Source organism: Scyliorhinus canicula, chromosome 3 (genome assembly GCF_902713615.1).
Source record: "Scyliorhinus canicula chromosome 3, sScyCan1.1, whole genome shotgun sequence".
NCBI lineage: Eukaryota > Metazoa > Chordata > Chondrichthyes > Carcharhiniformes > Scyliorhinidae > Scyliorhinus > Scyliorhinus canicula.
Genome location: NC_052148.1, coordinates 26,358,153 through 26,379,708, shown reverse-complemented (window position 1 = coordinate 26,379,708; position 21,556 = coordinate 26,358,153). Strand labels below are relative to the sequence as shown.

At 45.1% G+C, this 21,556-nt stretch overlaps 1 protein-coding gene across 1 annotated transcript in view; it reads left to right on the top strand.

Annotated features, from left to right (window-relative positions):
* Nucleotides 1-21,556, top strand: part of eif2ak3 (eukaryotic translation initiation factor 2-alpha kinase 3) — a 77,678-nt gene that overhangs the window by 32,122 nt on the left and 24,000 nt on the right. The window contains 7 exon segments of the mRNA XM_038793230.1: nucleotides 4,829-5,023; nucleotides 6,291-6,424; nucleotides 7,330-7,564; nucleotides 7,699-7,873; nucleotides 9,508-9,645; nucleotides 12,328-12,450; nucleotides 19,676-19,899. Coding sequence (XP_038649158.1) covers nucleotides 4,829-5,023; nucleotides 6,291-6,424; nucleotides 7,330-7,564; nucleotides 7,699-7,873; nucleotides 9,508-9,645; nucleotides 12,328-12,450; nucleotides 19,676-19,899 — 1,224 coding nt within the window.

Sequence of the window (21,556 nt, the reverse complement as noted above, 5' to 3'; positions counted from 1 at the left end):
TACAATAATCTTTATTGTCACAAGTAGGCTTAGATTAACACTGCAATGAAGTCACTGTGAAAAGCCCCAAGTTGCCACATTCCGGCACCTGTTCGGGTACTGAGGGAGAATTCAGAATGTCCAAATTACCTAACAGCACATCTTTGGGGACTGGTGGGAGGAAACCGGAGCACCCGGAGGAAACGCACACAGACACAGGGAGAACGTGTAGACTCCGCACAGGCAGTGACCCAAGCGGGAATGGAACCTGGAACCCTGGCGCGGTGAAACAACAGTGCTAGCTACCGTGCCACCCTAGCTGATGTGAATTGAGATCTGGGATAGATGCCAGCACCTTATTATTGAATGCCACGTCAACCCAATTTTGCATATATACATTGCCCAACACCACCAACGACCCACTGACAATTATGTGCCTCCCGTGTGGGTCTGTTAAAATATTAACTGCTGAAAAAAAACACCCTCTTATTAATCAACACAGCAGTTCCCCACGCCCTACAATCAAAACCTTTGTGATAAACCTGCCTCACCCATTCCTTCTGCAATCTTGGCGATCCTTGATTCTCAAATGAGTTTCCTGTAGGGAGTTAGGAAGAAAGTTGAGAAGTCGGACCTCAAAGGTAGTGATCCAGGGTAGTGGGAGTAGAAGTAGCAGGATATATCGGATGAAATATGTGGCTGAAGAGATGACGTGAGGGGGACAGTTTCCGATTCCTGGTGCATTGGGACTGGTTCTGGGGGAGGTGGGACCTAAACAAACTGGACAGGTTACACCTGGGCAGAACCGGGACTGATGTCCTTGAGGGGCAGTACATACTAGAGTGGTTGGGAAGGGTTTAAACTAATATGGCAGCACTGTAGCACAGTGGTTAGAATTGTTGTTTCACAGCGGCAGGGACCCGGGTTTGATTCCCAGCTTGGGAACGTTCTCCCCGTGTCTGCGTGGGTTTCCTCCGGGTTCTCGGAGTTCCTCAAGTCCTGAAAGACGCGCTTGTTCGGTGAATTGGACATTCTGTATTCTCCCTCGGTGTACCCGAACAGGCACCGGAATGTGGCGACTAGGGGATTTTCACAGTAACTTCATTGCAGTATTCATGTGAGCCTACTTGTGACAATAATAAAGATTATTATTATTGGATTGGATTTGTTTATTGTCATGTGTACCGAGGTACAGTGAAAAGTATTTTTCTGCAAGCAGCTCAACAGATCATTCAGTACATGGAAGAAAAGGGAATTAAACCAAATTCAAGAAAATACATGAGAATACATAATAGGGCAACACAAGATATACAATGTAACTACATAAGCATTGGCATCGGTTGAAGCTACAGGGTGTAGTGTTAATGAGGTCAGTCCATAAGAGGGTCATTTAGGAGTCTGGTGACAGTGGGGAAGAAGCTGTTTTTGAGTCTGTTCGTGTGTGTTCTCGTACTTCTGAATCTCCTGCCCGATGGAAGAAGTTGGAAAAGTGAGTGGAAGAAGTTGGAAAAGTGGGAACCTATGTAAGGATTCGTAGCAGGGGAAGGGGGGATCAAGAACAAGAGAAAAAGACAGCAAGGATAATAAGAGAAGTGATAGGTAGCTAAATCAAGGGCCTGTGTCAGATAATGATGCTGTAAAAACAATACGGACGGGACAAGGAACATTAAAAGCTTTAAGGTTTTTACCTGAACGCGCGGAGCATTCAAAATAAAATGGATGAATTAGTTGTGTAGATGGATGTAAAGGGGTATGATATAATTGGGATTACGGAGTCGAGACTCGAAGGGGACCAAGGATGGGAACTAAACATTGAGGGCTGTTCAACTTTTAGGAAGTACAGACAAAGGAAAAGGTGGTAGAGTTGCATTGTTGAGTAAAGAAGATGTTGATAGAATATGGAGGAAAGATATTAGCACAGACGAAGTGGAATCTCTATGGGTCGAGCTAAGAAACGCCAAGTGACAAAAACAAATTGTAGGGGTGGTATACAGTCCACCAAACTGCAGTGGTCATGTTGGGAATAGCATTAGATAAGAAGTCAGAGATGCATGTGATGAAGCTACATCTGTGATTGTGGGTGACTTTAATCTGCATATAGATTGGGTGAGTCAAATTAGTCACAGTACAATAGAGGAGGAATTTCTGGAGTGTATACGGGATGGTTTTTTGCACCTGTACATTGAGGAACCAGCAAGGAAACAGGCCAACTTTGAATAGTGTTGTGAAATGAGAAAGGATTAGTTGGCAGTCTAGTTGGGAAAGAACCCTTGGGGATAAGTGACCATAATATAATAGAATGCTTTATCAAGGTGAATAGAGAGATAGTTGATTCTGAGACTAGGATCCTGAATGTCAATAAAGGCAACTATGACGGTAGAGGCATGAGTTGGCTATGATGGACTGGGAAACATTGCCAAAAGGAAGGATAGCGGACCGGTAATGGCAGGCATTCAAGAAACAAATAGGTGAACTCCAAACGTTTATTCCTATTTGAAAGGGAACCGTGACCAAACCATGGCTGACGAGGAAAATTAGAGATAGTATTAGAAGAGGCAAATAAATTGGCAAGAAAAAGCAATTGACCTGAGGATTGCGAACAGTTTAAAATTGAGCAAAGGCAGACCAAGGGATTGATTAAGAAGGGGTAAATACAGTTTGAAAGTAAACTCGTGGGGAAGAGAAACTGACAGTAAAAGTTTCTATAGGTAAGTAAAAAGAAAAAGATTGATAAACAAATGTAGGCCCCTTGCAGTCAGAAATGGGGGAGTTCATAATGGGGAACAAAGAAATGTCTGAGGAACTAAGTTCATACTTTTCTTCAGTCTTCATAAAGGAAGACATGAATAATGTACTGGAAGTTCTGAGAAACCAAAGTTTTGAGTGAGGAACTGAAGGAAATACAATATGGAAGTAAGCTCGCAAGGAGCTGAAGGAAATTAGTATTAGTTGAGAAATGGTTTTGGGGAAATCAGTGGGATTGAGGGCGGTTAAAACTCCAGAGCCTGATAATCTTCACCCCAGAGTACTTAAGGAAGGGGCCCAGGGATATTGTAGATCTATTGGTGGTAATTTTCCAAAATTCTTTGGACTCTGGAATGGTCGCTAATATAAACCCGCTGTTCAAATAGGGAGGTAGAGAGAAACCAGGAAACTACAGGCCAGTGAGCCTAACACAGGTTGTAGGGAATTTGCTGGAGTTCATTATTAAGGATTTAATAGCAGAGCATTTGGAAAGTGTGGTGTAATCAGACAAAGTCAGCATGGATTTACGAACGGGAAGTCATGCTTGACAAATCTACTAGAATTCTGTGTCAATTTAACTAGCAGAGTTGACCAGGGAGAACCAGTGGATGTGGTTTTGTTTTAGCCTTTCAGAAGGCTTTTGATGAGGTCTCGCGTAGCAGATTACTATGTAAAGTTAAAGCTCATGGGATTGTGAGTAATGCCTCGAGATGGATAGAAAGCTGGTTAGCTCTGCTGGCTCCAGTCCCACCCATGATGGCCACCACCTCCCCCATAAAACCAATCCCAATACAAAGGAACCATCACAATCGGCAGTCTGCCCCTACCCCGCTCCCAACCCCACCCCACTCTTGACTACCAAACAGCCAACAGATGGACAAAGAACCCCCTCCCCAACCTGAAACAAAACGGAAACAAATAACCTAAACTCGGTATCTCAGAAGAACAACAACCCCTCCCCATGGTAACGAGCTGCAGACCTCTCCCCATCTTCACTTGTTCAGGGTAGAAAGCAAAGTCAACCAAATAGGATACCAATGATCAGCCCCGCCTGAACTGAACTTTAATACAAAATATTTGAGGAAAATCAATGGTCAACCTCGTCCCCCAAACCACTCCAACAATACAATGTACAAACCTCAATTTCAAAAACATCCACTAACGATCCCAAACCCTCCCCTCTCCCCCACTGCTAAAATCCCACCAAAAATACAAATGCAGCTGAACTCAACAATGGACGCACACAAACTCCGTAATCATTAAGCACTTTTGTTCATCCCCAGTCTGTGCTTCTTGACAAACTCCTCTGCATCCTTCGGTGCATCAAAAGAATAGTCTCTGAACTTTGAAGGTCACTTGAAGACGAACTGGGTACACCGCACCAAATCTCACCGTAACTCTTGTAGAGTACAGCCTTGGCCAAAAAACAAGTACCCTGGTGGGAGCCACCCCGTGTGCGACTGCTCACTACATAGCCGCTGTTAGAAGTCAAGAAAGTGTACTTGTCTGTGCCTGATCCGTTTGTTTTTGAAGGTAGCCCGTTGTTCAGCTACAGTTCCCCCCGCCAACCTTTCACTCCAGTCTATCCGGCCCAGCATACTGGATTGTACACCGTTCCTCATTATACCAGAAAAAACACATACACTTAAAACCGGTTCATATATGTATGTATGTGTACATTTATATTTGTATATGTAATTAAAATTTGGATTCAGTAAGCTCTTCGAATGAATGTGCAATTAAACCCCACAGTGTGTCTCTGCTCTCTTCGGTAAAGTGGGGTTGGGTTGCTGAAACAAGTGTATCTTGATGGGGGTTTCTGCACTCTATTCACTCTAATGCTTCTGTTGGGAAGTTTCCTGGCTGGAAATCCTTCCCCCTCTCCTCTTTCTCCCCATAGGCCCTTTTTCCCCCGTTCTGTCACTTGTGCTTTGAAAGAAGCTACTTTGGAATATGCAGCACCAAAAGAGTGCTTTCATTTCAGTCTGCAAACCAGTGGTTCTGAAACTTGCTCAGCTGCCCTCTGTGGGTGTAAACACATGACTGGTGCTGCTGTCCACAGCTTAAGCGGCACGCTGGATGTAACTTCTGTACTTACCCGCAGGTCTTTGGGAACAAAGTAATAATTCCATCCCTGGACGGTGACCTTTTCCAATGGGACCGAGATCGGGAGAGCATGGAGGCAGTTCCTTTTACAGTGGAGTCGCTGCTGGAATCTTCCTACCGACTTGGAGATGACGTGGTCTTAGTTGGAGGGAAGTCACGGACGAGCTATGGGTTGGACGCGCACACTGGAAAGGTAAGGAAATCTGTGGCTGTGTTTTTTAAATTAAAATCGCTTATTGTCACGAGTAGGCTTCAATAAAGTTACTGTGAAAAGCCCCTAGTCGCCACATTCCGGCGCCTGTCCGGGGAGGCTGGTACGGGAAGCGAACTGTGCTGCTGGCCTGCTTGGTCTGCTTTAAAAGCCAGCGATTTAGCCTTGTGAACTAAACCAGCCCCTGTGGAGGACCTAGACTGATGACAGCACAGGACGAGAGGAGTGGAAAGTTAGCACTGTTGTTTCATAGCTCCAGGGTCCCAGGGTCGATTTCTGTCTTGTCTCGCTTGTCTGTGCGGAGTCTGCACGTTCTCCCCGTGTCTGCGTGGCTTTCCTCCAGGTGCTCTGGTTTCCTCCCACAGTCCAAAGATGTGCGGGTTAGGTGGATTGGTCACACTAAATTGCCCTATAGTGTCCAAAAGTGGGGTTGCTGGGTTACGGCGATAGGGTGGAGGTGTGGGCTTGGGTAGGGTGCTCTTTCAGGGACCAGTGTAGACTCGATGGGCCAAATGGCCTCCTTCTGCACTTTAAATTCTGTGAACCATGATCTTGTTCCGGTGTGCCTGTGCTCTAAGGGTTACCAGTTAGTTCCACCCTTTGGCTCCTTCCCCAAAGCTGTGTAAATTTAACTTTTTAATGAACATCAATTTTCTTTATTGTGTTTTCAAGTCTGAAGGGCTCATCGTGTCATGTTCTGTAATTAATTAAGGTTCATTCTGCAGTTCTTTTTAACAAACATCCAAATTGATGCCAGTTCCAAGCAATTGAGCCCAGCCAGCCAGAAAAAGACCCAGTTAGTGATGTGGGAACAAAGGCAGCAGGATCTTCTGCCTGCTGGAGGATGCTGCTGGAGAGATAGGAACATCCGGCTGTTCAAGTTTTAGACTTGAAGTCCGCCTGAATGGTTGGAACAAATTAAATCATCTCCTCTCCCAACAGAGCTATTCTGCCAAGGATTAATCGTTTGCATTAAGTGCTGTCGTGGGGCTTGAGCCCACAATCCATCGGCTTGGATGACACCTTGCGGTCCTCACCGCCCTCTTGCACTTGACCCGGGTGGAAATGAGACCCTCGCCTTAGGCTCCATTTGTATTCCGCTGTTCCACACCTGGTCTGGTGCTGCCTGTGGTAGTGAATGGTAAAAGTGAACGTTGCTCTGCGGCATTGCACTGTCTGCTTTGTTGAAAGGATTCCTCCTTGTCTCTCTCATTCTCTCTCTTTAATACCTCCCCCCCCCCCCCAACAGATGCGGTACGCCTGCTCAGCGGGCGGTTGCCGTCGCTCGGAAGAAGAGAAGGCCGAACAGGAATCGGACCTCTTGTTGCTGCAGCGGATACAGAAAACGGTCAGGGCTGTGGGCCCTCGGTCCGGTGCGGAGAAGTGAGTTGAGTTTACCATTTTGTTCAACTCCTGATTTTAAGGTAGGTGGGTCAGGGGTGTGGCTCTGAAGAGGATATTTTACGATGGGACTATTTGGCGGAGAATGTTTTATAACCGGGGGGGGGGGGGGGGGGGGGGGGTCGAAGAGGGTGTTAACTGGAGAAATATTTTCACCCTTTCTGCTTCCACCCTGTTTGGTTTGAAGCAGTTTTTTTTTTTTTTTTGGAGCCAATTCCACTGTTTTGGCATCAGCGCTGAGCTGTCATTAGCACAAGAAGGAACTTGGGAGTTGGATGGATAATCCGACTACAGCCCACACTATGACAAGGAATTAAGTAATTGAGGGTCTTCAGTAAATCCCACAACATTCTACCACCTAGAAGGACAAGGGCTTCCGACACTCGGGAACACCACCGCCTGAAATTAATATTTATCTGGCCTTTGAGAGATGATTAGGTATGCATAAGCTGCTGCCTGTATAGTGATTGGCCAAGTTCTGGCAGGCTCCATTGACTTCCTTTCCAGCAACACCTCCGTTTTAAAATCCATAGCCTTCATGGCCTCAAACCGCGCGATCTCTACAACCCTCCCCTACTCCAGTCTAGGCCTCTGTGAACCCCCTGTTTTAATCGCTGCACTATTGTTCGCCATTCCGCCAGAAGTAAAGGCCTGAAGCTGTGGAATTTCCTGCCTTCACCTGTCTGACCCAACTCCATTTACGACGCTTCTTAAAACTGACTAAGCTTTTAGCTTTCTGTTTCTAATAACCCCTCGTGTAGCTCTGTGAAATTGTGTTTGATAACTTGATAATTCCTCCAAAGCTCCTCTTGCTGCCGTGTAGGTGCTATGCAAATGAATGTTGTTGCCCAGCATGTGACGGACTTTTGTGCTTTATTTTTTTTGAGATGGAACTTCAGTGTTGGGCACTATGAGCTGAGGTATATTCGAGACACCACATCGAGGATCAACTACATCGAGAGTAGTTCCAGTGATACCTGTAAGGATGGCCAATCAAAGATCTTCTCTGAAAGGGCCAAGGAAGCCACCATTAAAAACCGGGTCATAAAGGTCTCCGTCTCGGACTGGAAGGTGATGTCTTTTCGCAACCAAGGAGGTGGGCAACTGGAGTGGGAGCACCAGGTATTCTTAATGCACGGGTCTGATATCAAGAGAATTGTCTTTAGAATCTGCCAAATTCAAAATTCTGTACCGCTCTGTTCAGTGGTTTGTGACTAATGCAGGCGCCTTCTTGCCCTCTCCCTTTGCCTGAATAGTTCTGTACGCCAGTCGCATCCGCCTGGTTGGTAGAGGATGGAGAAGTGACCCCGGTCAGTCTCTTTGATGATGCCAGCTACTCGGCTAGTCAGGGAAACAAAATGGACGACGAGGAAGATCTGGTGGAGGCGGCAAGGGGAGCAGCCGAGTCGGCAGAGTCTGGCGTCTACCTTGGTAAGGGGGTGAAGCCAAAACCGCGGTGGTCAATGCAGAATAAGCTGGCAGCGTTGGAAATGATGCCAGTTTAATGGTGTAATTATCCACATAGTGAGTTCCTGACTGCTAATTGGATACAAGGAAAAATCGAGGTCCTGCCTGATTACCTTCAGGAAATGGCCTTTGGAAAGACTACTGAAAGGCAAAGTTGCAGGTGAAAAGCTTTTGGGAAGCCATGAGTGCTAATTTGCACACAGCCTATTTCCGCACTCTGTTTTCTGGAAGTTGGCTGAGGGATAGATAGTGGTCAGGGCACCAAGAAAGACTGCCCTACACCTCCAAGATACCATCAAGAGATCACCCACCCTGAGAGGGTCAATTTTTGACATCTCATTTGAAAGGCAGCACTTCTGACAGTGTTATAGGCACTCGTTACTGCACAGAGTTTGTGTCTGGATTATATCCTCTGTTGTAGGGCTTGGGCAGGGGTGCTACCACTGAACCAAGGCTGATGCTTAATGGAATTATTCAAGTACTGCTGCAGTGGTTGGGACTGCGAGGATCTTTCTGGACGGATGTACTGAAATGGGACTAGTAGTCTTGTAAATCATGTAACATGTTCAGAACCCTGAATAAAAACCATGAAAGAAAATCCACAAGTTGAATTTCCAGCAAAACCAAATAACGAATTGCGTAAATTGCAGCGAAGCGTAATTCAAAATATAAATACACAAAAATTTATCTTCCTTTTCAAGAAGTTTAACGGATCAAGCTAAGTTTCAGGAGTCTTGGCACTTTATCAAGTCGTTCTGTAGACAGTGCCTGAATTTGAGAGATTTAAAGCTCCTGTCCAGTTGTGACTTGACCTACCTTTTACCCACCCATGAGATTCAATAGATCATTGTAAGAACCATGCCTGATGTCTGTGATCCGGGAATACCGAGGTTCTGCCGGTGGGAATGTCTGTGACCCGGGAATTCCGAGGTTCTGCCGGTGGGAATGTCTGTGACCCGGGAATACCGAGGTTCTGCCGGTGGGAATGTCTGTGACTCAGGAATACTAAAGCTCTGCCGGTGGGAATGTCTGTGATCCAGGAATACTGAGGAGGCTTTGCTGGTTGAAAGAAATTCCAGGGAATCATTGCCGCTGGCTAAGATACAGCTTCCAGGAGATGAAGAAGGGGTTTAAGTGGAGAATGGTTGGAGGAGGCTGACCTAAAAGGGTTGAATGGCCTGTTTCTTTGTAAATACTGTGCGATGAAATTTTGCATTTGGTGCAACGGAAGGATGCAGGGATAGCAGAGAGCGGCAGCAGATGACTGCTTGTGATTTTAAATAAGTTGAAGTCGTGTAGTGAGGAAATCCGCAGATAGTTAATCAGCATTTGAAAGAGGAACTCTCATATCAGCTTTGCACAGCAATCCCCATCCTTATCAGTACACATGATGATCCAGACCACTGTCTTTCCACTTCAGGTGCTAACTGGTGTCATGTATTTCTGACATTTTCTGTTAATATATTTTTACCAAAAATACTGTGTTTTGTGCAGCTGAGGCAGCTGCAATTTTAACAGCAAAATACTGGATAAAGCGCACTGAACTCTCGTACATTCCTGCTATTTCTAAACATTTCTTTCTTTCACTGTTATTGCAGGCATGTACAAGGGACAGCTGTACATGCAGTCGTCCGTTAAATTGTGTGACAAATTCCCACTGATGATGCCGGCCATTGAGGACCGTGGGGACAATCAAGTCATGCCTTTGCCTAACGTCAGGTGGAAGCCTCTGATCCGTAAGTTACTCCGATACTGAAGCAAGGCTTTAGTCGCTTGACTTTAATTTTCCTTGAAAATTGATTTTCCCAGCAGGTACAGCTGAAATGCGTGTTCTCGTTTTCAGTACCTGTATTACATATTTAATACACCGTGTGTCAGAGCATGGAGACGGGGCATTCAGCCCGGCTGCTATGCTTCAAACCCGAATTCATCTCGCTCTGCCCTATTGGTCTCTGCTGCTGTTCGCTTTACTCCCTGCTCCACCTCACTATCAGCCTAACCTTTTCCTTTCTCCCCCTTGTAATGATTTAACCTCTCCTTAAATACTTCAGTGCTACTCGCCTCAGCTACTTTGTGTTAGCAAAGCCCACCTCTAACCACTCTCCGAGCCTTAGTTAAGTGAATGAATCCCCATCCACTGCATTCTGCGACCATTTCAATCCGATTTAAACAGACTCTGCCGGGCTTGCTGAATATTTACAGCCTTTTCTGTCTTTACTTCAGCTTTCCAGCATAGGCAGTATCCTGCTTTTCCATCTAAACCTGTTCCACAAGACTGAAGTTTATAAAGGAAACTTAGTGAAGCCGTTTGATACTTTGTGAGGTGCACACTGCCTCTCGATTGTCTTTCTATTTATTGTTTTCTGTTTGGAATAAGGCAGCACTATAACTCTCCACATAACCTGCACCCCAGAATACCCCCATTGTTGCTATATTTATCTGGTTATAAATATGGCAGTCAATATGGTCGCCTTTCTTAATCCTAATTATGTTTACACTTGGAGTCGCCAGGTATCTTTCGATACCGCCACAAGGTTCAAACCCGAATACTGATCAAAGAACCAATGCACCAGTTAGTTAGTTCAAAGTCAATACTATTTATTTACACACACAGTAATATCTACTCATGCCCAAAATACCACAAACTAAACTATCTCTAACGCTAACACCTATACTTAACTTCAGGTGCCCACTCGGTCAACAATGGCCGTTGTTCGGGTCTGAGGTCGTTGGGTTCAAAGTGGTACAGGAGAACAGCTAAGGTCGTCCATCTGGTAGCGAGCATTGACCTTGGACTTGCTTGCTTCTGGTGCAGCTGGTGGATGGGTCTCTCCACTTTGAGAGCCGAGTCCAAGAGAGCGATTCTCTCTCAGGGGTTTTTTCTTGTACCCGAAGGGGCTTCGCGCGCTTTTGGGTGAGCCTTGAACTAGGCGCCAATTAATTGGGCCGTATCTTGATCACTCTTATTGATCTTGGCCAATAAAAGGGTGGGTGCCCTGATGGCTGGGTGTGTCCTAGGTGGCCGTTGGCCTTGCTTTGTTTCTGCTTTCGGTTTGGGGAGCTGGCGTTGGGTTGTCTGGAGTTAGTTCGGCTGATTGAGTGTCTTTCCTTTGTTCCCGGAGATGGGGCATCAATATGTTAATTGACCTATAGTTTCAGTCTCGTCTGGGAGTTGCCTTCTCCAATATGCATACAGGCTTTGTGCCTGCTTGCTTTCTTAACATTGTCCATATTTCCCACCAGTCATTGCAATCATCCATTTTGTGTTCTGGAAGTGGCCATCTCAGATGGCTACCCCACCCCTGCCCGACACTCCCCTGTCCCACAGTGAGCAGTGGTTTGTTAATTAGATTTAATTCTAAGATCTCAGCTGGCACATATACTCATTAATTTGTTCAGCTGCTGTATCTTTCTTGTCCCCCCGCCCCTGCCGTTTTGCAGGCGACCGAAGCTGTTCCCATCTTCCACTGTCTTGGCTCCATAGTCCTCAGGCTGATATTCCTATTCAGATGTTACTCCTTTCCCAGTTTAAACCCCCACCCCAACTGGAATCTCTCATCCGCATTGCTGGCTTTGGTCAGCTTCACTGATGGCTGTCTGTCTGTTGTGTTTTACTTTGCGTGCTCTTTTATTCCAAGTTTATTTAAAATTCCTCTTCGTCCAATATTTCGCAATTCAATTAAAAAAAAAAAAAATGATGCCTGGCAGATCAGCTTGATTGTGACTTGCACAGTGTTGGTGACTAGCTTCACTTGTATCCCAGTTTGGTGGGGCATGTTATGGGCGCTACGGTAGTAAGCACTGTTGTTTCACAGATCCTGGGTCCCAGGTCCGATTCCTGGCTTGGGTCACTGTGCGGAGTCTGCACATTCTCCCGGTGTCTGCGTGGGTTTCCTCCGGGTGCTCCGGTTTCCTCCCACAAGTCCCGAAAGACGTGCTGTTAGGTGAATTGGACATTCTGAATTCTCCCTCTGTGTACCCGAACAGGCGCCGAATGTGGCGACTAGGAGATTTTCGCAGTAACTTCATTGCAGTGTTAATGTAAGCCTACTTGTCACAATAACGACTATTATTATTTAACATGAGCTTGGATTAGTATTTGACTGGCGTGGAGTGGGTCCCAGCAGTGGGTGCAGTTGGCATTTTGTCCACCAGATGGGAGTGTTGCACCATTCTGCTTGCTGCAGAATGTGTACGATGACCTGAGATGGCAGATGGAACCATGATTTAATATTTGATCTGAAAGATGGTACATCTAAATGATATGTGCTTTCAATACTCTACTGAAGTAGCAGTCTAGGTGATCTGCTTAGAACTTGAACCCGTGATCTTCGGAGGGGTGAGTGCTACCTACTGAGTTGTGACAGACCAGGGACAAGAGTCATTTAAAGTTTTGCTCCTTGTGTTTTTTTTTACAGATTCCCCAGCTAGAACGCCAGCATTGATTACATCTGATGAACATGATAAATGCCTCAGCAACGATAGGCACTCTCACGATGAATATAGTAATGGGGCGTTGTCGATTTTGCAGTATCCGTATGGTAAGTTGCAACCTGTCTACTGAGCTTAATCTTCTTGATCTTGTGAAATGTATACTTTATATTAAAAAAAATAAAAAAATTTAAGTACCCAATTATTTTTTATTCCAATGTAGTGTGGCCAATCCACCTAACCCGCACATTGGGTTGTGGGGGTGAAACCCACGCAGACATGGGGAGAATGTGCAAACTCCACACGGGCAGTGCAAACTCCACACGGGCAGTGACCCAGGGCCGGGATTCGGACCCGGGTCCTCTGCGCCGCAGTCCCAGTGCTATCCATTGCGCCATATGCCGTCCTGTAAAATGTATACTTCATCAGATAATTCACCACTTAAAATAAACTATGAAATTCTAGTTTCCATCTTTTGTCAGTAGTTGTGCTTTTTGTATCTCCTCAAGTTTAAGGAGAGGTACAATTTATGCTTTCAATTTGTGGTCACAAATGGCCTTTGTTCGCATCATTTTAAGAGCAAATGAAGCTCTATTGGGAGGTGCCATGGGAGTGTCCCTTTAAGAAAGGTTTTCGTCTTATCACATGGCTTCAGTGATGTCATTTTTAGGGTGGAGCTGAGCTGTGGTTGGGAGGTTTGTTTGTTTCATTTTCACTTTTTGACTGCTGTGGATTACAGATGGAGAAAAGTGTTTTGGCCTGTCTCTCTATTTGCATTTTAAATATTTATTCCAATAAAAATCACCTTGGTGGTGGCTCTGGATATATAATTGCTTTCCAGAAGGAGTTGAATCTGCTGGTTAAAAAATTGGATCAGAATTTCAGTAACAAGACCAGTCTTCGTCAACTGAGAATACAGTGTGCTGGGCCACACCCCTGAAAAGGAGTTTTTGGTTTATTGGATTTTGTTTTTGAATTGGAACAGTTAAGGAGGATTCATTAAATGTTATACATAGATTACTGTAGCTGTGTGGTGGCTTTATGTTTGCAATTGATAAAAATTCTTGCTGCGCGTTTATATAAATGTTACTAAGTTCTTCGAATAAAGCTTGTTTTGATTAAAGTGTCTCGGAAGACACCAGCTCTTGTGCTCATCCTAGCCAAATTCACCATAAAGGTTCTAGGTCAGGTGGACTTCATCATATACTTAAGCCCTGGCCCATTATAGTGGTTAATAAAAATAGAGAATGCTGGAAAGCTCAGGGCTGACCTTCTGTGGAGAGGTAAACGGTGACCATTATGAGTTTAATATATTCCTTTACGAAGACGTTAGAGGTGCAGGATAAATGGTAACCGGTGGATGTGCTGTACTTAGATTTTCAGAAGGAATTTATTCAGGTAATGCATCAAAGGTTACTACAGAAGCTAAAAGCTCATGGTGTAGAGGTGAATATTTTGGTATGGATAGAATATTGGCTGGCTAACAGGAAGCAATTGGCACAAATAGCCCTTATTTTAGGTTGGCAGGATGTGACTTGTGTGTCACAGGAGTCCGTGCTGGGGCCTCAACTGTTTACAATTTGTATCAATGACTTGGATGAAGGGGTAAAAGGTATGGTTACTAAATTTGTTCACGATGCAAAGATAGATAGAAAAATAAGTTGTGAAGAGGACATGGAAATGAAAATGAATGAAAATCGCTTATTGTCACAAGTAGGCTTCAGTGAAGTTACTGTGAAAAGCCCCTAGTCACCACATTCCAGTGCCTGTTCGGGGAGGCTGTTACAGGAATCGAACCGTACTGCTGGCCTGCCTTGGTCTACTTTCAAAGCCAGCGATTTAGCCCAGTGTGCTAAACAGCCCCTAGCCATGACATGAGGTTACCGAAGGAGATGCGTAGGTTAAGCGAGTGCTTAAAGAGCTGGCAAATGGAGTATAATGTAGGAATAGTTGAAATTGTCCATTTTGGTAGGAAGGAAAAAATAAATTGCAGAGTTTAGATGCAGAGGGATCTGAGTGCCCGAGTGTATGAATCACAAAAGGCTAGATGCAGCAAGTAATTAGCAAAGAAAAGAGCATGTTATTGTTTGTTGCAAAGTAGGGTGATAATGCTTCAGTTATCCAGGGCCTTGGTGAGACCATGTCTGGAGAACTGTGCGCAGTATACTTTCCTTATTTAAGGCAAGATGTAAATGCATTGGAAGCAGTTCACGGAGGGTTTACCAGACTAATACTGGAATGGTCGATTTGTCTTATGAGGAAAGGCTGGGCAGGTTAGGCTTGTATCCGCTGGAGATTAGATTGGTAAAAGGCAACTTGATTGCAGCACCCTGAGGGGTGTTGATGGGGTGGATGTGGCGATGTGGGGTGGATGTGGCGATGTGGGGTGGATGTAGAACTAAGGGCCACCCTTTAAAATCAAGGAGTTACCCATTTCAGGCAGACGAAGAAATCATTTTCAAAAGACTGATTCACCTGAATGTCTTTAAGGCAGAAGTAGATACATTCCTGATAAGCAAGTGGGTGAAAGTTTATTGGGGGTAGGCAGTTATGTGATGTTGATGTTAAACTTAGAGCAGCCATGATCTTATTAAATGTCAGAGCGGTCTTGAAGGGCCGAATGGACTACTCTTCCTAATTTGTATGTTCATCACAACTCTAGTTTGGGCAGCACGGTAGCACAAGTGGATAGTACTGTGGCTTAACAGCGCCAGGTTCACAGGTTCAATTCCCTGCTGGGTCACTGTCTGTGTGGAGTCTGCACGTTCTCCCCGTGTCTCCGGGTGCTCCGGTTTCCTCCCCCAGTCCGAAGACGTGCAGGTTAGGTGGATTGGCCAAGCTAAATTGCCCTTGGTGACCAAAAAGGTTAGGATGGGTTATTGGGTTATGGGGCTAGGGTGGAAGTGAGGGCTTAAAGTGGGTCGATACAGACTCGATGGGTCGAATGGCCTCCTTCTGCACTGTATGTTCTATGAGTAGGAATGTGATTGTTCTAATGCTGTTGAAAAAGGGAGGCGAGGCAGGTGGAGCAAAAAGGAAACTCAAGAATAGGTTAGAGGAGGGGGAGATTAAATCACAAAGATGAAACATGAGCCAAAAGAGAGGTAATGATTGTATTAAGGACACAGCAATGACCAAATAGGTGTCTGTGCGGAGTCTGCACATTCTCCCCGTGTCTGCGCGGATTTCCTCCGGGTTTCTTCCCACAAGTCCCGAAAGACGTGCTTGTTGGGTGAATTGGACATTCTGAATTCTCCCTCTGTGTACCCGAACAGGCGCCGGAGTGTGGCTACTAGGGGATTTTCACAGTAACCTCATTGCAGTGATGTGGAGATGCTGGCGTTGGACTGGGGTGAGCACAGTAAGAAGTCTTACAACACCAGGTTAAAGTCCAACAGGTTTGTTTCAAACACGAGCTTTCGGAGCACTGCTCCTTCCTCAGGTGAATTCCTCCTTCCTCCTTCCTCATTGCAGTGTTAATGTTAGCCTACTTGTGACAATAACAATTATTATATTATTATGATCCAGATCTTCCTGTCGCTTATCATTCAATTCACTATCTTCTCGAGCTCATATTTCTGCCCTTGGCATGTTGCAATGTTCCAGTGAAGCCCAATGCAAGCTTAACAGAGCAGCACCTCATCTTCCAGTTAGGCACTTCAGTCTCCTGGACTCCATATTGAGTTCAATAACTTCAGATCTCTCATGGTTTGCTTTCTGGCAATGCTGCCCTTTATTCTGCTTCCAACACCGACTCTGGACTGATGCTGTGTGTCTTTATCGTTACCACTCCTTTGCCTTGTCCTTGACATCTTTGTCATTTAATCTCTTCTGCCTGCTAAACGATCCCTCCACCTTTTTGCTCCACCTGCCCCATCCTCTTGTTTCGGCAGCATAAAATCCACCATGTTCCTACCTCTCTCCCATTCTGGTAAAGAGTCCTACGGATTCAGTGATCGCTGTTTCTCTCTCCACCGATGCTGCCAGGCCTGCTGAGTATTTCAGTTCTTTCTGTTTTTATTTCAGATCGCCAGCATTTGCAGTGTTTTGCTTTTATTTTGTCCAGTTTGATGTGGGTGAAGCTCTATGATTTCACCCATGTGTACTCTGTTTTAAGATTAGCTTATTTTTTCCTGTCCTAATTTTTTCCCCTTTCCATTCTCTCTCTGCTGACTCTGAAGTACAGTTCCATGTGTGCCAGCATCGCTTGCTCGAGAGATTGCTAGTTGTACGGGCCTAGACTCTGAGCTGTGGTAACATTTTCCAAAAGCAGTTTTAATCTTGCTGTGACCCGGCATAGTTTTCAACCATGTTTGTGCTTTGTTTGTATTCTCCGCATTCTTGGATACGGTAGTGTAGTGGTAGTCTTCCTCGACTCGTGCTCAAGAGGCTTGGACTAGATTCAGAGGACGCCTGCTCAAATCATACCTTCTGGAGTAAAACTTGCGTCGGTCAAAGTGACCATGAGGCCTTCAGCTTAGCACAAACCAGTTAGGGAAGGCAGTGTGCTCTCTTCACCTGGTTTGAGTTGTGTGTAACTTCTGCGATAGCTTAGTGAACAGTCATCTGTCTCAAACTGGCCACTTACGAAGGCACTTTACTAGCACCTCGGCAGTGGAAATGGGGAATAATTCCCAGCTTGTTGCCCATGACTGAATAAAGATAGTAAAATCCCCATTGCCATTGGTAGAACAGCAGAGGGCGCTCGGAGACCAGATTCAGGAAAGCAATAATCAATCCCTTATTGAGGGAATAATTAATCCCTTATTGATGGAATAATCAATAATCAATCCCTTATTGAGGGAATAATCAATAATCAATCCCTTATTGGTGGAACAGCAGAGGGCGCTCGGAGACCAGATTCAGGAAAGCAATAATCAATCCCTTATTGATGGAATAATCAATAATCAATCCCTTATTGATGGAATAATCAATAATCAATCCCTTATTGAGGGAATAATCAATAATCAATCCCTTATTGGTGGAACAGCAGAGGGCGCTCGGAGACCAGATTCAGGAAAGCAATCATCAATCCCTTATTGAGGGAATAATCAATCCCTTATTGGTGGAACAGCAGAGGGTGCTCGGAGACCAGATTCAGGAAAGCAATAATCAATCCCTTATTGAGGGAATAATTAATCCCTTATTGATGGAATAATCAATAATCAATCCCTTATTGAGGGAATAATCAATAATCAATCCCTTATTGGTGGAACAGCAGAGGGCGCTCGGAGACCAGATTCAGGAAAGCAATAATCAATCCCTTATTGATGGAATAATCAATAATCAATCCCTTATTGATGGAATAATCAATAATCAATCCCTTATTGAGGGAATAATCAATAATCAATCCCTTATTGGTGGAACAGCAGAGGGCGCTCGGAGACCAGATTCAGGAAAGCAATCATCAATCCCTTATTGAGGGAATAATCAATCCCTTATTGGTGGAACAGCAGAGGGTGCTCGGAGACCAGATTCAGGAAAGCAATAATCAATCCCTTATTGATGGAATAATCAATCCCTTATTGAGGGAATAATCAATCCCTTATTGCATTTGGTTTCTTCAAAAATAACCATTGCACTGAAGGATATAAGTGAGTTCAGCACTTCATGTGGGTGTGCTGATGCTGGCACTAGTGTGCTTCTTGCTATAGCATAGACAAACTTTATACCTGCTTTGGGAGGGACTTGTTGGCATGGCACAGGGACTCTAGGAGTCCTATATTCTTGGGGATTTCTAATGATCACAAAGGCCAAGTTCATTGCCTCTTCTGTGCACAGATCTGTAATTGCAAATATCGTGTCCATTTGCCCGAAGTTTAAACCTATACGTTACCGAGCTTGATAACGGGAAAGGTAGAAAGCGGAGGTTACAACGTCAAGCATGCCAAGAGTGGCGAGCGTGGTGGTTCTGTCCATACTCGGGTGCGTGCAAGTTTCTTTCTAATCCACACAGGGAAATGACCTCCAAACTCAGCAGAGCTGTGATACCACTACTCCTCCTATTCTCTGAAAAGTTTGCTGCTGGGTAAACTGGAGTGGTGTTTTGTGATTCTGTAGTTTTAATTTGTCGCCAGGTTAAAACTCTGAGCTGAGGGTGGGAGAGCCATTTAGGAGAAGCCGTTTGGAGTAAGGAATGCTTTGCCTGAAGGGACGGGTTGTGACAATTGCTGCTCTTTGGAGTATAATGAATTAATGTTCAAAGGGAATCATGAGGTGCTGCATCGAAAGCCATCACATAAGATATGACGCTGAGCTACATGGTAACTGAAAACTTAATCTAAGGTGTTTAAAGGTGAATCCTGAAAGGGGAGAAGTTCTGGAATTCCAGATCTTCGGGCCTAGGCAGCTGAAGGCATGGTTACCGCTGATAATGTAGTGAAAAGCCTGAGTGCACCAGAATTAGTTGAGCTTGGGAGAGTGGGAGGGCCAGAGCAGGTCAGAGATTGAAGCAGGCTCAGCCACGGGGAAATTTGAAGTGGAGAACAGGAATCCTAAAATCGATGCATTGCCAGCCCCGGAGCCAGTGTGGGTTAGTGAACCCCGCAGGAATGGGAGAGGGCTGTATGTGGCTGTGCAGGAATTGGTGTGAGCCAGGGTACGACCCAGCAGAGCTCCAGATAAGTTTGAATTGGTTGCTGGTGAGCATCTTTGATCTTTTATTTATTATTTTGTGGAACGAGGGCGTCATTGTCAAGGCCAACATTTATTGCCCATCCCGAACAGCCCTGAAACTGAGTATCAGAGGGTCGGTACAGTGGTTAGCACAGCTACTTCACAGCTCCAGGGTACCAGGTTGATTCCCAGCTTGGGTCACTGTCTGTGCAGAGTCTGCAGCTTCTCTCCCTGTGTCTCCGTGGGTTTCCTCCCACAAGTCCCGAAAGACGTGCTTGTTAGGTGAATTGGCCATGATAAATTGTCCTTGGTGTCCAAAAAGTTTAGGTGGGGTTATTGGGTTATGGGGGATGGGGTGGGCTTAATCTCTTTCCAAGGGCTGGTGCAGACTCGATGGGCCAAATGGCGGCCTCCTGCACTGGAAATTCTCTGATTCTGTGATGCCGGGAGGGGGGGGGGGGGGGGGGGATCTGGAGTCACATGTAGATCAGACCAGGTAAGAATGACATTAGTAAACCAGATGGGTTTTTATGACAATTGATAGTTTCACAATCACCATAACAGAGTACCTTCAATTCCAAGTTTTATATTCATTGAATTTCAATTCCACCTGCTGTCACGGAGGGATTAGAACCCCAGAGCATTAGCCTGGATTATTAGGCCAGTGACATTACCCATCACGTCTCCACTTTTATCTGGTTAATCTGTTTGTGTTCACAGACAATGGTTTTCATTTGCCTTCCTATGTGAGAGAGAGAAGCAAGCGGGGCACCCAGATTTCCATCAGACTCTTCGACTCCACGAGGGCGAAGAAGAAAATGAAAAGTAAAGACCCCGTTCTCCTGCTGGAATGGTGGAGGGAAATTGTTGGCACTATCCTCTTCTGCATCTTTGCAACTACGTACGTTGTTCGTAAGCTCGTCCGACATCCAGTTGCAGACATGGTATGTGCTGAAAATCAATGTCAGTATAACTTGCAGAAAGGCTTTTAATTCCAGTTCTAGTCCAGTCTGGATAAATGTTGCTCGTCTGGAATGCCATTCAATCCACCCTTATTGTGCGGAGTCTACTATCGCTAGAAAGTAGTCTTGTTGTTCTGAATATAATTAAGTAATTTCTAGGTTCCGTCTGTGTTCAGCCCTTGCTTCTGTAATGTTTTAAAAATGATTTTCTCAGTTAAGCTATTCTGCTGGTTGATGAAAAGTTCCAAGAGATTTTATTCTTGCAGACATCTTTGCAAATTCAGGTTTAAAATTAGTTTGATGATTTGGGAGGAGTCCATGAGCTTGAATGGATGCTTTTTATTGTTGTGCATGCGGTGCAACTTGTGTTCTGGTTTAGCCCTCACCTTTCCTCTGCAATGTTTCCCCCTTCGAGCTGTCATGGTGACCATGTCTGTGCTCCTCTCCCCCCCCCCCCCCCCTTGGTGGATCTTCCACCAGCCCCCCAACTTTCTGAGATTTCTGCATTGGTGGATTCCTGAGGTTGGCTCCCCCCATAGCTCCATTATTAGCGATCATGCCTTCAGCTACTGTGGGGCTAAACTGTGGAATTACCTCTCGAAGATCCCCACAAATAGGAGTGGTCCACTTGACCCAGTGAACCTGTTCCGCCATTTGCTAAGATCTGGCTGATCTGAATGTGGCCTCGACTCCATATTCCTGCCCCCTCTAGTGCTGGATTGTCTAGTCGATCAAAATTCTGTCCAACTCTGCCTTGAATCTATTTGATGAACCAGCCTCCACTGCTTGCTGGGGAAGAGAATTCCAAAGACCATCGACCCTCAGGAAATCCCCCTCATTCATCTTCAATGGGTAACTCTTTATTTCCCAACTCTCTAGTTTGAGATTCCCTCAAAAGGGGAAAGATTCTCTCTGTTTCTACCCTACCAAACTCCCTCAACCTGATGTTGCAATAAGATCACCTCTGATTCTTAACACTGCTTGAGTATAAACCCAATCTTTCATCAAAAGACAGCACCTTTATTCCTGAACATTCTCTGAACTGCTTCCAGTGAAAGTATGTTCCTCCTTTAGTGAGAAGACCAAAACTATACAAACACTCCAGATGTGGTCTCTCTAATGCCCTGTACAATGGTAGAAAACTTTCCCTAATTTTATGCTCCATATTCCTTGCAATAAAGGCCAACGTTCCATTTGCCTTACTGATTACTCACTGTGCCTGCATCCCAACATTTTGTGATTCATGTGCAAGGACACCCAGATGTAAGTTGTTAAATGTGCGAACTATCACAACATCCATGCCTCATGTTAGGGGCTCCTTCAGGACAGGACCTGAAATGAATCCCGGTTCATGACCATGTAGGCTCCGAGTAGAGACGCAGGAGAGAATAAAGAATTTTGCCTTTTTTTGTTCCCTTTTTCCCTTCAAAGTCTGAGAGGATACATTATGGCTTGCTCCCTGGCCTTATTATCTGTGGCTGGAGGTGGTTGTGGGGGAAACTCTGTTTCCTATTGAATGCTGTTGTCAGGAAGCAAACAGCAGTGAGTACAGGGGAGACAGTTGACTGACCCGCTGCTTGTAAAATAGTGTTGATATCACGTTGGCACAATGCCTTCTGCCAGTGTATAAGAAAATAGG